General features: G+C 34.6%; 1 protein-coding gene across 1 annotated transcript; it reads left to right on the top strand.

Annotated features, from left to right (window-relative positions):
- The first annotated feature begins 8,184 nt into the window (after positions 1 to 8,184).
- LOC102588824 (CDPK-related kinase 5) lies at positions 8,185 to 13,668 on the top strand. Its single transcript, XM_006338153.2, has 11 exons — positions 8,185 to 9,013; positions 10,511 to 10,641; positions 10,887 to 10,928; positions 11,028 to 11,136; positions 11,551 to 11,629; positions 11,773 to 12,069; positions 12,153 to 12,265; positions 12,438 to 12,545; positions 12,628 to 12,690; positions 12,781 to 12,948; positions 13,100 to 13,668. The coding sequence occupies exons 1-11, from the start codon at positions 8,432 to 8,434 to the stop codon at positions 13,238 to 13,240; spliced, it is 1,833 nt and encodes a 610-aa protein (XP_006338215.1). The 5' UTR covers positions 8,185 to 8,431; the 3' UTR covers positions 13,241 to 13,668.
- Positions 13,669 to 16,670: the final 3,002 nt, after the last annotated feature.

Genomic DNA, 16,670 nt, shown 5'->3' with positions numbered 1-16,670 from the left:
CTCTTCTCAAACCGAAGAAGATAATTCAGTTCGGTTGTAGGAAAAAACCAAAACCCAGTTATTAATATCACCGTAGTTCGGTTTGGTTTTTCCTCTTCTCAAATATTTTCTGTTTGGTTTTAAGGAAAAATCAACCGGCTTTTTAATATAATAATTGTGGTTCAGTTTGGTTTTTCCCCTTCTCAAACTAGAGCAAATAGTTACGGTTTGGTTTGATTTTTCCTTAAATCAAACCAAAGCAGATAATTTCGGTTCGGTTTTTAGGAGAACTCAAAACCGAGTTCTTAAATATGACAAGTGTTCGGTTCAGTTTGTTGTTTTCTCTTCTCAAACTGGATAGATAATCTCGGTTGGGTTCGGTTTTTCCTCTTCTCAAACTGAAGCACATAATTTCGATTCGGTTTTAAGGAGCTATCAAAACCCGAGTTATTAAATATGATAATGGTGATTCGGTCCGGTTTTAAGTAGAAATCCAAACCGAGTTTGATAACTGCGGTTGATTTGGTTCGTTTTGAAATAGAAATCAAAATCGTATTTTTAAATATTACAAGTGCAATTCGGTTTGGTTTTTCATCTTCCCAATCCGAAGCAAATAATTTCGGTTCGATTTTAAGTACAAATCAAAACCAAACTATTTAATATGATAACTGTGGTTTGATTCGGTTTTTCTCTAACCCTAAACAGATAAGTTCGCTAAGGATGTTGTTGAAAATGAAATCAAACCGAATTTCAATATGATAACTGGGGTTCTGTTCGTGCTTCTCTTGTTCATAAAATAGATAAATGTTTGGTTCTCTCTCTACCTGGAATATGCTGCCGAGCATTTCTTTTCTCTTTTACATGGAGGTCAATTGTCTATGTCAACACTTGACAGGGATTCAGTTCAACTTGAAATTTTTACATGGATTCTTTTTTTCAGTTTTTCGGTTTTCCTGGATGACACATAAATGTTATATGATCAGTTCGGTTTGGATTTCTTCATCTTCTCAAATCGAAGCAGATAATTTCGATTCGGTCTTAAGAACAAATCCAAACCGAATTCCATAAATATGATAACTGCGGTTCGGTTCGGTTCCTCCTCTTCTCCAATCGAAACAGCTCGGTTCGGTTCCTAATCTTCTCCAACCGAATCAGTTCGGTTCGGTTCCTCTTCTTCTCCAACCGAAACAGTTCGGTTCGGTTATGCTTCTACATAGAATACCTTGCTAGTATTTTTTTTTCTTCCTCTTTTACATGGAGGACAACTAATTATGTCAATCGTTGATTTGAACTCTTCGCAGGGATGCTTGATCAGCTGATTTGATTTGGATATTTAAAACGAAAATTAGTTCGTTTTCCAGTTCAGTTGTTCATTTCTTTGGTTAATCAATACCTTGTTTAACATTTTTCTAATGTTTTACATAAATGTCAAGTCATTAATGTGAGCTTACCTAAATTGTTGATTTGAATTCGAGAAATTTTCAATTCGGTTAGCCTAGAATTTAAAATCTCTTTTTAACTGGATGATGGTAGTTATGTATGTACTACAATGTTGATTTTCTATCTCTTAATTTGAAAGATTTGTATGTGTGCATGACAGGGTGCAGGGTTCTACTGCAATCTGAGAGTGATGGAGATGCTAAAACCAAAAATGTTATCCTTATTGAGTTTTACTAAGATTATCGTTATCTGGAAAATCTTTGTAGAAACTTGATGCTGGATGATGTTGGCTAGGTTTCTGAGATATGGAAACATAATATTTCTCTCTTGTTGCGCTAGTGTACTAATTTTCTAATCTATCATATACATCATCAGCCTCCAATGTAGTTTGTCCGTACAACCTCCCTTTTACATTGTTGTTTCAATGTCCTTAATTTCTTTCATTAACTTCCATTAATAAACAATTCACAAAAACTCCCTCCTTTCACTTCTATTTGTCCACTTTAAACTTTGCACGTTCTTTAAAAAAATAAGGCTTAATCAAAATGAAGAGGGAATACTTAGTTTGCATTTAAGTTGTATTTTGTCTTTCATCATGTTGCAAGTCTACCCCATTTCCTGTTTCAGCAGATATAAATTTCACGCACCAAATTTAGTTGCTGCCAACTCTTTTAGTTACTTCTATCCTTCTTTAGTCACTTTACAATTTAGCATTATAAAGTTTTATGATGAACTCAAAACTCTCTGAAATCAGAATGGTGCATATTCACTTAAAAGCAAGGGAACAGAAACATTTATGGAAAATGACAGTGCAAATATCAAGAATGGTAGGTAAAAATTGAAAAGTGAGGTAAATTGACTGACTTTTTTTAAGCAGCGAGAGAGACGGGTCTGTTAGTTTTCTAACATAAGAGGGAATTCTCAGATAGACATAATATATGTGTTCAATATTTGCAAACTTTAACTACCAAATATCAACAATGCTCAAGATTATATATTAGGAGGACAAAATTAAATCTACCCTCAAAGATAAGAAATAATTTTGGCTAAAAACACTTGGAAAAGTAATGACATTGACATTTGGATGATGTGAAGACCTAAAAAGAGTATGAGATGTTGGGACACACTAGCTAGTTGTTTCTCTTTTTACTTGCATTTGAGATATGGGACATGGAGTGAACATCATTGTCGTCCTCATTGTTGGAATTCAATCATGGAACTACTTTGGTCAACGCTCACCTTTAAGGACAAACTAATGAAACTATATATAATATATATAGTATGTTATTTTGCACGGCCTAGTAATTTGCTAATTTTAACTTTTTGCCTAAGTGTAAAACATGTTACCTAACGTGTTCCAACAAAGCGGTAAGTACAACAAGTAAAAACACAATATTTTTACGTGGAAAACACCCGGCTCAAAAGGTGTAAAAAACCACGACCTGTACCCCTACAGGATTTAACTCCAACTTCACTAAATCACTGAGCCTCCACAGAAATAGATTACAAACTTTGCGACCTACGGAACTAACTCTAATTCCTTGACTTCAAGTTACGAATTTATATTACAACTCTTGTAATCCTAGGAACTAACTCTAATTCCAAACCTTCAACACAAACCTCCCAAGGTATGTGTTCCCAACTCTTCGAGTTATCGCAACCTGAAGACAACACTCCTAATTCAGTTTTTTATAACTCACTGAACTAAGATTACATCAACACTCATTCACAAAGAAAAACTCCTAACACATAAACTCTGTAAAAGGATCAGGTTCTTCGATGTGTTTCTTCAGTTCGCTGGTAGCACTTGCGAAGTCAATTTCTCAATTGCTCTGTAAGTGCACAAATATTCTGGACGCCTTCACTTTTATTTAAGCACAATTCTTCATAGCGTTATTGTTCACTTCAAACTCCTCGTTGACTTGAACTCTCTTGACTAAGAATTCTACTTCAAGTAAGACTTCTTTTTCAATTCAAACTCATTGCTTCTTTAGACTTCTTCTTCAAATTACATTCATTGATTCTTTTGTATTGTAGTCAAACTCCAACACTTCAATTCAGCAGTAACTTGAAGAATTCTACTTTAAGTGAGACTCCTTCTTCAATTAAAACTCTTCGCTTTAGACTCCTTCTTCAAATCAAACTCATTGATTCTTTCTCTTCAATTCATCAGATGTTTACTGGGCTTTCTCACGAAATTAGCATTATCCATTCCTTTATTTCTGCACTCTTATCTTTATTCATTTTAAAAGCTTTCTCGAATTCAACTACTCGTGATAGTGCACATTTGGATCATATTGACTGGCGTGTTTCATCTTTCCTTATCAATCATCAAAACTGCATAAATCCCAACACAGTACTGTACTACTCCATTTCTTTTCTTTTTCTTTATCTTTAGTATTTGAAATTTACTAGTGCAACTATAATTCGGATTCATCTGACATATATCGACTCATTATAAGGAAAATGCCTCTTTATCAAATTTATAAACTTTTAATTAAAAATGAATGGATCATATACATCGTTGACAGTTGAAATAAATATACTTTAAATATCACTCGTGAGATTGTCCTTGTGGCAAGTAAGGTAATTTGCAGCTTCCCTTGCACTTAACAGTTTAGGTGCTTGATTATCAACCACAACCACAACTGATTAACATATCCCCGTGACCAAACTCCAACCATAATCTAGTCTTAATTAGATCATATAAGGTATGTCATTACACATATGTTATGATTTTACTCGTGGCGATGACATCAAATAGCCGGTGACCAGCAAGGTTTCGTCGTACCAGGCTTGTCTACGAGTTATCTCTCTTGTGTGGTTTGCGAGATATTGCATTATGCATAGGAGCGATGGTTTTACATGTGCGCACCCAAAGAATAGCGATTACGAATTTCTCTCGTCCTATATCATTAAATAACTATATAAAGTATTACTAGTCAATATTTAGATTTTCAAAATATAATTAATAAAGTTAATCTAGTAAAAAAGGGACTATTAATAAAAAAATTCTTTTAAAAAGCGTCAATTTTTCAACCTGGCCAAGTAAAATGAAACATGGAATACGTACCTACCAAAGTCTCATATAAGAGAACTTGTGCTGAACATATAAGGTAAAGAATCCTTATGGGAAAGTGCGTTTCATTCTATTTATCATCCCACTAAATGATTAAAGAAAAGTTGCAAAGATTTCACTTTAATTTGTACAAATGATTAAAGAGATACCCAACAAATTCACACATGATATCTATGAGTGAGTTTTGGCCACAGATGAATTATATTCCGTTTTCAAATATCAAATACCGCTCTCCAATCCTTAAACTTTTTGACTTAATAACATTTATTATTAGTAAATTCATAATATATATGCTTTAATCACCAAGATGTACATGCATACTTATGGGGAAAAAATAAAAATAAAAACTGTAGTGCAGGCTATCCAGAAAAAGAATTAAAGTTAATGAAAAAGAGATTCTTAATAAGAAAAAAGAAAAATAAAGTCGATGAAACTGATAAAAAAGTAAGAAAAAAGGAGAAAGAAAATCTCCCAGGACCACTTTATCATATCATAATTAAACAGCACATGATGTTATAAATATGGAGCTAGCAGCAATATATGTGTGTTTAATATAACTATTCCATCTCTTAAGAGCCTCATTAGATTGTCTCACCTCTCTCCTTTTTTTTTTTTGTCCTATATCAATAATATAAAAAAGTCCTCTCTCAATTAAGAAGTGTTTTCTTCAATAATAAAAGAAAAGACCAAAGAAATATTCATATTGAAAAGCTAGGCCTTAACCACAAATAATAATGAGATAAAGCACTTCGATGTACCTAAGGGGCTCTAGCACGAGAAACAAGGGATAAAATATCATAATTAATTTTAGGATGAATTAATCTTATCATGAAACTATTTATCTTGAGATAATAATGTTAGTTTTATCTGTATTGAGAGTGAATAACAATTATAAAATAATTAATTTTAAAATAAATTGTTTCTTAACCAAGTGAGATGATTATTGATAGGTGAGGACTGAGGATTCTGTTAAATTAATATATGACTTTATGTTCAATTTTATATTTGTATTCTTATTTACAATATAATATGTTGGAGAAAAAATTGTCAAAGTACGTACACGGCCGGCAATAACAGTTTCATCATTCATGACAAACAAATTATAATTAGTACAACAACTAGCTAAGCACGTACGTATTAGTGATGAAAAAAAGTCTATAAGTTTAATCCACAACTAATTGCCACCTCAGGAAATAATTAAAAATGAGATGATGATAATTATAATATTAATGATGATGTCATCAAAGATAATTAGTCAAAAATAAAATTGTTTCAGTATAATACATAAATATGTCATTTAACTTGCCTCAATTTCATACTCATGCTCTCAAACATTGAGTGTATACAAGTAAAAATAGACACATATGTCCTACATGACAATTTATGTCCTACGTACGTGTATTATAGCTAAGAGGGAAATGAGATTTCAATGCTAGAAAGAAGAACTCCAATTAATTATGGCAAAGCATCAATTCTGATTTGTTATTGGTAAATGAAATTTAAACACATATGAGTAAATTTGAAGGAGCTTGTAAATTCCAAGAAATTTCAAACATAAAGAAAGGCAATTTTGTATATTGAAAACAACAAGTAGTAGAAAGAGTTGTGAAAACATGGAAGGTGTGGATTCCTTTGCTGCTTAATGCCAAAACAGAAGAATTGTCCCTTTATTCCACATCTTTGATTTTACCCAAATACTAACAGACAAAATTTAAAACCTTTTAAAGACAAAATCGTAGGTTAGTTTTGTCTCAATCTTATCTCACTCTTCTTGTTTTTTCCCTAATATATATATATATATTCAATAATCTAAACAAACAACCAAGTTGGTTGAGCAAGAAAATTTTCAATTAAAAATCTCATATTTAAAATTCCTCATATATTTTTTAGTTGAGTTCATTGTACAGACTTTTTTAGGTATAATTTACCTCATATAATTTACGATCTATTATGTTAGAGTAATGTTTATCAAATCATATTATTTGTGCGCGAATTATTATTGTGGAATGAGATTTATATGTGGGATTCCTTTTCATTAGTAAAAGATAAAATTAAGTTATATTATACACGTACGAGCCATGACTTACTAGATTATGGTTAATTAATCCATATTTATACATTAGAAAAGACTATTATCATTCGCTACTAACTAACTAAATAAGTGTTTTTTGTTTTAAAATATTCAAGTTTCTATGATTGAAACCCATCTTAATATCGACACGTGGAGGTCAACAAAATGGCTAGGACTTCCAATATAAGCAATCTATTTTTTCAGCGGAGCTTTAATTATTAATTATCTGTCATTGTTAATACTTAATAGCTTTCGTCATTTTTAAACAAACCATACGGCTAGTTTTACGTTCAAGGTTAGTTAGTTAAACAAATTTTGTCAGTGAATAGTATTTTTATATACTCCCTCCGTCCCTTTTTAGTTGTCCACTTTAGAAATGGCACACAGATTAAGGCAACAATGATTAGCACAGTGAAGTTACAATTTTACCCTTATGACAACTTTTCACTTCAAAATTACAACCACTTATTTGAATTCAAGTGAAATAAATTGGAGGGAAACAACATACACTTTTACAATTTTCAAGAAGTGTAAATAAGGGTATAATAGGAGGAGTACATTAACCTCCTCGTTCAAATAAACTTCAATCTAACGTATAATAAATTTAGATTTGTATTATTGAAAGCGTAATAAATACACGATATTCATGTAATTAATTATCACTGATAGCACAAAATAGGAAAATATATATATATATATAGATATCAAAGGGTCGTTTGGTCCACAAAATTATTTTGAAATTATAGTATGAGATTATAACTTTGAGACCAGTTTATCCTGCATTATAGATAAATATAAAATAATACAAATCAATCAAATCAAATATAATATATACTTTCTCTATCTCTAATGACTTGTCAACTTTTGAATTGACACACCTATTAAGAAAATAATGATTGACATAGTAAGTTTGTCATATTACGATGAATTAAAAATTTAAAATTTTCAAGAAGTTCTACCTATTTCAAAGTAATTAATTGAGGGTATGATAGGTAAAAAAAAATGTCATTTCTTAATTTGTCAAAATGGACAAGTGATTAAGGACAACTATAAAAGGAAAAGTAGACAAATAATTAGGAACATAGAGAGTATTTAATATCAAAATTAATTCTGAAATATGTCATCTTATCATGCATATAAAATGACTTTGAAATATCTCTAAGAAATGCTCTCCTATAACAAAATGTAAAACAGTGAGAGTTCGAGTTTCTAATCGCAATTTACATCCATTTTAATAGAGGTAAAAATATATTTTAATCTGTTCTTGACATAAATTTTTTGCTTCCAATCCCTCGAACATGTTATATAATCTCAAAATAAAAGAGAAATTTTAAGTATATACTCACCTCCTCTAATCTCATCTTCCTAATATAGAAAAGAAAAACGACCACAAAGGAAAGATGAAGCTTCTAGATTTTGGATGGATTTGTAAACTTAACAAAAAAATAAGTTATACGTATTTGTTAAAAAAAAAGAGAATAGTCAAATTACTAAAGATATTAAAGTCTTCTGCACCACAGATATAAATAAAATTTATTAGTATCAAATTTCAATTACTTTTAATAAATTGATTAGAAGATTTATGGCCTTGGTGTTTTCTATTCTTATTTTTGTTAAAATATAGAGTATATTTTTCAGACAAAAAAGCGAACATCTCGTCGTTTCCTTTTTATCGCCTTCTGCACTCTGCAGATCCATCTTCTTCATCTCTCTTCAACACAAATTCAAACTTCAAAATAAACAATTTCCGCTAATTTATACTAATTTCGTTTTCGTGCAATTTTCTCAACTTTTAGAGCTAACTGAGCTTTTTTTTGCCTTAATTTGTTCTTCAAGTACATTGCGTTGTTTCTGAAACCCCAATGGGTGCTTGCACTTCTAGACCCTCAAATTATTCCGACGACAGCATTACTGTCGCCGGCAACAGAGCTACACTTCCGGTGAAAGCTACTCCGAACAATAATGAGGACGGTAACAGTCATCAGCAAGAAAGGACGAAAAAGGACGAAGCTGATGTAGGTAAAAAGTCACCTTTTTTCCCTTTCTACAGTCCTAGTCCGGCGCATTATTTGTTCTCCAAGAAATCTCCGTTGAGATCTCCGGCGAATGCCAGCTCTAATTCTACTCCTCGAAGGTTTTTTAAACGGCCATTTCCTCCGCCGTCTCCGGCGAAACACATCCGTGCTGTGTTGGCTCGGCGACACGGCTCTGTGAAACCGAATGAGTCTGCGATTCCCGAAGTAAATGAAACGGAGGTTGGCGGCGGCGGTGGAGGCGGCGCGGGGCTTGATAAGAGTTTTGGATTTTCGAAGAATTTTGGGAACAAGTATGAGCTGGGAGAGGAAGTTGGAAGAGGGCATTTTGGATATACTTGTAAAGCTAAGTTCAAGAAAGGTGAGGTTAAAGGACAAGAAGTTGCTGTAAAAGTCATCCCCAAATCAAAGGTTTGGCATTTTGTGATACTCTCAATTTTCTTTCAAGTTTGATTAACTGATTGATCTATCATCTCTGTGGTCAAAGTTAGTTGGATTTTTCTCTTTTTTACTACTTGAGTATTAGTGGTCAGATCTACTCTACAGATTGTAGTCTTTGACTTTGTTATCTTTCTATTTTCAAATGTCCTTTTTGTACCACTTATTGTTTTTGTTTTCCAAATGGATCCATTATCTACTGTTTCCTTAGGTGGTATAGCAGATGATTTAAGTTCAAAGCTTAATTTTTCTTGGCAATTAAGTTTAAAGGCTGTGAAGTGATGGAATGAGGAAGCTTTTTGCAGCTTCTGTTGCAGTGGCATACTTTATGGTGTTTGTGATTACATTTGTTATGCTGGTGACTGTTTCAAAAGAAGCTATTCAATCTTTGCAGTGCACTATAGTCTGAGTTTTTCTTGAACTGTTTTTAGAGTCTGAAAATTATCTGTTCAATTGTCCATAAGATGCACTGAGTTGAGATAAACTATGAGTAAATAGAGTATCAACATTATAATTGGATGCGATGAAAAGAGGAAGAACATCTTAAGGGTGTAAGGAAAGTCAAGGAAGAGGGGTGATGTTATTGTCCCTTTTTTCCCATTGATCATTGATGTCCAAAAACTTACAGTTGAGTTTGGAATGCCAAACTTTCGACATGACAATTGATGTGAGACAACTAGTATTTGTCCTACCCGAAGAATTCACTAACTTTACAAAAGTTGGTTCAAGCAGGTCTATATTTGATATTGGATGGCTTGGTTTGTTTGTTCCTAAAGGCCGGTTAGTTCCATCTGATGTCCATGTTCCTTATTTGGTTTAGAAGTAAAAAAATAAAAGGAACATATTCTAGAGTTAAGTAGCTCTTATTTCTTAAAAAGTAAATGGAGAGATGGAGTTAAATGTGTTTTCTTAACCTTCTAGTTGTGCAAGTAACATGAAGGAGAAGGATTTACTTCAATAAGTTAAGACTCCCTCCCACAACCCCCTCCCCTTCCTCTCCAATATCATACATGTTGTAGAGTTTAAGGGCTCTTAAGGTCTGCGTACATCCTACCCTCCTCAGACCCCACTTTTGGGATTACACTGGGTATGTTGTTGTTGTTGTCATTGTTACAACAGCAAAATCTTCTTGAATAATGTTATCAGTTCTCAGTCTGTCTTAATCAAGGCTGCTGACAGTTTGTGGATAGTTGGGAAGTCTGTCTTACTTAATAGGTGTGCTAATGAGAGCTTGCGATGTATTTGGCATGTGCTTCTCTCCTCTCCCCCCCTCCAAATTTTGGTGGAATTTATAACTGTTCTGTGAGCTGCTTTCTGGTGTTTCTAGCTTGATATTTCTATTTTGCTTGAATATTCCCTAATGTAAGTTGATGCATGTCTATTGTTGTTCAGAATGTGCACCAGTGTGTTTTTAAATTATCTTCTGGTGTTTTATCTGAAATATATGATCATATTCTTTTCCTTTTCCAGATGACTACTGCAATAGCCATTGAGGATGTGAGAAGAGAGGTGAAGATATTAAGAGCTTTGACAGGACATAGCAATTTAGTAAAATTTTATGATTCATATGAAGACCACACCAATGTCTACATAGTCATGGAGTAAGCTTCATCACTCAATTCCCATCACATTTACATTTGCGATGGGGTTCAGTCTCAAACTTAGGTTGAGAGAAAACTTTATTGGTTATCAACCAGAGTTTCAAGTAGCATGACAGTTTGTTTATTTTCTCAGCAAACATTTTTGTTCAATTATCATATTTTGCTCTTATCAGGAGCTTGATCTGCTAATTTCCTTATCACACCGCTCTTTTGAAATACTGCTGATTAATCTCATTAAATTTCAGGCTGTGTGAAGGAGGTGAGCTTTTGGATAGAATACTCTCTAGGTAGTTCTTGATCTTTCCCATGTTTCAATATTTTTGAATTCGAACCTTGTGTTTTAATTGATAGAGAAGGTGCTAAGTAGTAGTGTTCTTGTCCTGCAGAGGTGGAAAGTACTCAGAGGATGATGCAAAGACTGTAATGATACAAATACTGAAAGTTGTAGCATTTTGCCACCTTCAAGGTGTGGTACACCGGGATCTTAAGCCAGAGGTGGGAGGACTAAAGTTCTCACTCTATGATTGATTTAGAGCGAACAACATTTCAGCATATCTAGATATTTTACCCTGTGTAGAAGAGAGGAATTTTGTTTTGCACAAAAAAATGCCTTTTTCTTTACTGGGTCTTGGATTATGTTAATATTCCAAATGCAGTGTTTTTTCTTTCAGTTTCAAGTTGTGTAGATATATTTTTCATCAGGCAGACTTAATGTTTGTCTCATCTAGTATTACAGTTTAGGAACTTCTTTATTTAGCTAGCAAGTGACAGAGAAGCTCAAATGTTCAGCCGTGGCATTTTGCTGTGGCTGAATCCATCACTTGTTAGAGAAGCTATGTCATCTGTTTCAGTAAGCCTTCCTCTCTATCAGACTCTCCGTTGTCTAATTCTAGCTTTCTGATTGACCAGAATTTCTTATTCACGTCTAAGGAGGAAAATGCACAACTTAAAGCAATAGACTTTGGACTGTCTGATTTTGTGAAGCCAGGTTAGTCCATTACTGTATCTCTGAAACCACTCCCCACCCCACCCCACCCAAAAAAAAAAGCAAAGTAGAAAAAAAAAACTACCTTTCATAAAATTTGAGAAGCTCACCAACTTGTTTACGCGCCTTGCTCAATTTCTTTGCAGATGAAAGACTTAATGATATAGTTGGTAGTGCATATTATGTCGCGCCCGAGGTTCTACATAGATCTTATAGTACAGAGGCTGATGTTTGGAGTATAGGTGTCATAGCATATATCCTATTGTGTGGAAGCCGTCCTTTTTGGGCTCGAACAGAATCTGGGATATTTAGGTCTGTCCTCAAAGCTGATCCAAGTTTTGAAGAACAGCCTTGGCCTACATTATCTTCTGAGGCGAAAGACTTTGTGAAACGTCTATTGAATAAGGATCCCCGGAAAAGAATGACTGCAGCTCAGGCTTTGGGTGAGTTTCTTGAGTTATATTGGAAAAGACGATCTTTTTGTTCTTTAAACTTCTCCAAACTGCTGAACAACTTACTGTCTCAGGTCATGCATGGATAAAGAATAGTCACAACATAGAAGTGCCTTTGGATATTCTGATATTCAAACTGATGAAGGCTTACATGCGGTCCTCTGCTCTTAGGAAAGCTGCACTACGGGTGTGTATGATGCTACTGTGAAAAGTTTTTCTGTACCCATTTTATCTTCCGAGTCCAATGCTACATGTCAAGTAATAAAAGCTCTGTTTAGTACCTCATAGTATTTGCTGAAATTTCTTACTGATCTTTTGCATTGGGCTTCATGGCCTTGTCACTTCTACAATTTTTGCAGGCTTTGTCAAAGACATTGACAGTAGATGAGCTATTCTATTTGAAGGAGCAGTTTGCACTGCTACAACCAAGCAAAAATGGCACCATAAGCTTCGACAATGTCAAAACGGTCCGTCTTTTGGAAAAAAGAACGATTTATTAGTCTCTTGTAGTATCTTTCATGTTTTTGCTGATCTTCATGATTTTACCAGGCCCTGATGAAACATGCAACAGATGCAATGAAGGAAGCTCGCATCCATGATTTTCTTGCATCGGTAGATTTTGAGATCCTATTGACTTCAGATATTTGACTGGTGTTGTCATTGTTAAGGGTTTAATAAATACTGATTGTCCTTGTCATACAGCTTAATGCGCTGCAGTACAGGAGGATGGATTTTGAAGAATTTTGTGCAGCGGCATTAAGTGTTCATCAGCTTGAGGCTTTTGATCGGTGGGAACAACATGCACGTTGTGCCTATGAAATCTTCGAGAAGGAAGGCAATAGGGCCATTATGATAGAAGAATTAGCTTCGGTAATCATGGTTCATTTTTTGTTCTGAATATTGATTGCCACGTCTCAGTCTCTTACATAACGGTCTCGTTTTTTTCCTTTTCGGGAGAGGAGAGTGTGCAAGTGATTGGGGAAGCAATCTAACTGAATATAATTTCAAATTGTTGGTCCAGGAACTTGGTCTTAGCCCTTCGGTTCCTGTCCATGCTGTTCTACATGACTGGCTCAGGCACACTGACGGAAAGCTCAGTTTTCTTGGTTTTGCAAAGTTGTTGCATGGAGTGTCTAGCCGTTCAATTACAAAAGTTCAATGATTCAGGCCCCACTGAATCAGAAAATGGTTCTCTTGGTGTATCCACATTCTCGTTATGAATGCTATGTTTGGCAGTCAAATGACCTTGGAGTGAAGAATGACGAAGATCAACTTATGTCCCTCATTCTGGAGCTTCATAGATCTCATTATTTTTAAAGGGACTAGTATGAGATTCCATGGAACAACTTTAAAGGAGAGGATGAGAGGTTTGACCGCCGTGTGTTATCAGAGCAGTGACATCCTGCATATAGAGTTCTTACTGTAAAGCTGTAGTTAGTTATGTTTGATTGCAGGTGAGAGTACTTCTCAGCTGGTTTTTGGTCACACACTAGGTGTTTTAACCTGTTGGACATGCGCTGATGTCTACAATTGTATTGTGTAATGTTGTCTACATGTCTTTCTAGTTTAGTAGTTCCACCACTTCCTTTTCTTGCTTCTCAACTAGATTGGAATATATGTGACTCGAGATGATCAATCATCGCAAGAATCATCTACTTTTTAGCTAAAACCCTCGCTAAGGATTAAGTTAGTGAAGTCTAGGTGATTTTTTTTTCCATCTGCCTTGGAGCCTGTTTGGATTGGCTTAAAAAAGAGTAGTTTTTAAGTCAAAAATAAAAAGTCAAACTGAAATGACTTTTAAGTTTAAAAATAAAAAGTAGGGGGAGACTTACTTTTGGTTTATGATTTATTTTAAGTCATTTTTTACCTTGCCAAACACTTCGTAACTTATTTTAAGTTATTTTTTGTATTTGCCAAACACTTTCAGAAGTAAAAAATTAACTTAAAAGTAGGTTTGACCAACTTTTAAGCCAATTCAAACAGGCTCTTAGTCTTAATTAGTGGTTACCTTGTACGTGCATATAATCTGGACCCTCATACCACCTTTTGTTAAAGGTTAGGTGTAACAACCTGACTTCCGTTATGGAATAGCCAATGGAGAAAGATTTGGGCCAGAAAATTTTTTCGTAGTAATTTGGAATTTTCCAACCTAGTCCAAATTATGACGAAATTGGAGTCATTAAGGTGTAGGAAAATCTGATAATTAATGAGAGATCTAATAATGATTTGGACCACATGAGTAGATAGCTAAGACATTAAGGAACTCGTACGACTTTACAGAATCGAATTTGGGCGAGTAGAAGTCCCGAAAATGATCTTAGCGTGAACATGTAACATTCTGTCTCCGTGTAGGCCGCCAAAGCGAGGCCGCTGTAGCGGGATGGGTTCGCCGTGGTGGGCCAGACGCGACTTAAAGTCTTTAATAAACCCCTAAACGACCCCATTATGCACTTTTCGACTTTTAAAGCTAAGGAACGAACCCCAGGCGACTCCTACTTGTTTTTCACCATTCTTGAGGCTAAAGGCAAGCTTTTCACTTCCCGAATCCATTTTTCGATCTGTAGAACATAATAGAATGGGTGAATATTAATGGGGTGGGGGGGGGGTTGTTATAGATTCTATAGTGGAAACAACCCTAATTTGGATAATTGAGATCATGAGTTTGATCTAGGGTTCATAGAATTGTTAGTAATTCGGGTAATTAGTGATTATTTATTGATTCACGTGTTGTCATGATTGTTTTTAGACCACGAACAAGCGGGAATAATCTGTAAATGGAAGGTTCAAGTGTCTTAGGGGATTCAAGCTTGGATTCGAGGTAGGTGATGGTTGTGATTCTATGATTGTGTGATGTATGTTTGTTCTTGCTTCATTATGATACATGTATATATGTGAATGTTGCATTATTGATCACACTTGTTGTAAATGAGGATAATTGAATAATTGTATGCCATGAATCACCTCTTGTTGTATAATTGTGAAATATACATTGTGATTGTGATTGTGGTTTGTCGAATGGGCGGGTGTCACGATCCGACACACTAACTGGGATCGGTTGCCATGTTCCGGCATAAATATGGGATCGGATTGCCACATTCTGGCAAAACTAACTTGGATCGAATTGCCACGTTCCGGCATAAAAATGGGATCAAATTGCCACGTTTCGGCATGCTAACTGTTTGGGTTTGGGTTCCATGAGAGAACCATTGAATTGGGTTTCGTGAGAAGACCATTGAATTGTGTTGTGTATCTACTTGTGATGAGTTCGTTCATATCTAATGATGATTGATATTGGAAGACAGTATGTTGCTGTAAATTGATATATCTGTGATATGTGAGAATCGTGAAGTTGTTCATTGTTCGTATATTTTGATGATTTTATATATGTTCAATATGTGCATGTGATTATATTGTTGTATTGACTAATGTATGTTATTGTACTGTGGTTGTGTACTGCTACTTCTTTGTTGAGTACAAGACATCTTCAGGTGGCTATTGATAGACCTCAGCTAGGTGATTGTTGAGCGTGACCGGATTCAAGGGTGAGCTAGTTCTTTCAGGCTGCCATGGATCTTCCTTGTTTAAGTCCACTCTTTTCGGACTCAGAATTTTGTTTAAGGTGTTGTTTAGTTTCGGTGTTGTACCCCTTGTTCTTAGACTTGTCGTTAGTAGAGTTTTGGTACATTGACTTTCAGGTTCTAGATTAATTCTTCCACATTTGTTAGTTATTGTTGAACTTTTGTTAGAGTTTATGGAAACTCTTTTCTTTCCTTAGTATTTGACTTATATGCCTTAGTTTTTAGATTGATTGCTTGGTTTGGGTTGTAGTAGTGGTTCTTCCACAGATTGTTAGTGTGGGTACCAATCACGACGGTCTGAGTCGTGACATTAGGTAGGGATGATGAAGTAGTCATTGAAAGCATGCACCAAATTGTTCAGTTGGTTGTCCTTAATCTAATTGTCTTTCCTCAAGCCTTATATTTTAAGGAGGGAGGATATTGAAATATTGGACGACGAACTCATGCTAATTAACTTCATCACAAAGGAAAATGTTTTCCTGGAAAACAAGTGAATTTTTAAACTTGTTTTCTCATGTTTGGTTGACAAGTATATTTGGTAAGTGAATGAAAAATACTTTTCAGAAAATATCTTTTATTTTTTACTTGAAACTGAAAAATACTCTTTTGGATAATAATAATTTATGATCCAAAAATCAACTCCGATAATTGATCTAGGACCCGACCTTGACATCCAAACTAGGATAAGTTCCCGATGACCGTTCCAAAATCAGACCCTGGGATTTGACCCAAGACCTGACCCAGATAACTCTATTTCAAAAACAATTTGACGGGGTTGCAAGGGGGGGGGGGTAGGGTGGCATAAAAATGAATTTTTTTAAAATCTGAAATATTTTTCGAAAACAATTTTCTTATTTTTTTATAAGGATGGTGTGGGGGTGGAGGGGGGTATGGGGGGTTGGCATAAAAATGAATTTTTTTTAAATTCGAAATATTTCCCAAAAACAATTTTATTTAAAAAAAATAATTGACGGGGGTGGCCTGGGTGGGATGGAGCGAGGGAGGGGGTGGTGT

This window comes from Solanum tuberosum, unplaced genomic scaffold, assembly GCF_000226075.1.
Source record: "Solanum tuberosum cultivar DM 1-3 516 R44 unplaced genomic scaffold, SolTub_3.0 scf00004, whole genome shotgun sequence".
In the NCBI taxonomy this organism is placed as follows: domain Eukaryota; kingdom Viridiplantae; phylum Streptophyta; class Magnoliopsida; order Solanales; family Solanaceae; genus Solanum; species Solanum tuberosum.
Note: the sequence above shows the minus strand (reverse complement) of the source record. Positions and strands in the feature narration are given on the sequence as shown.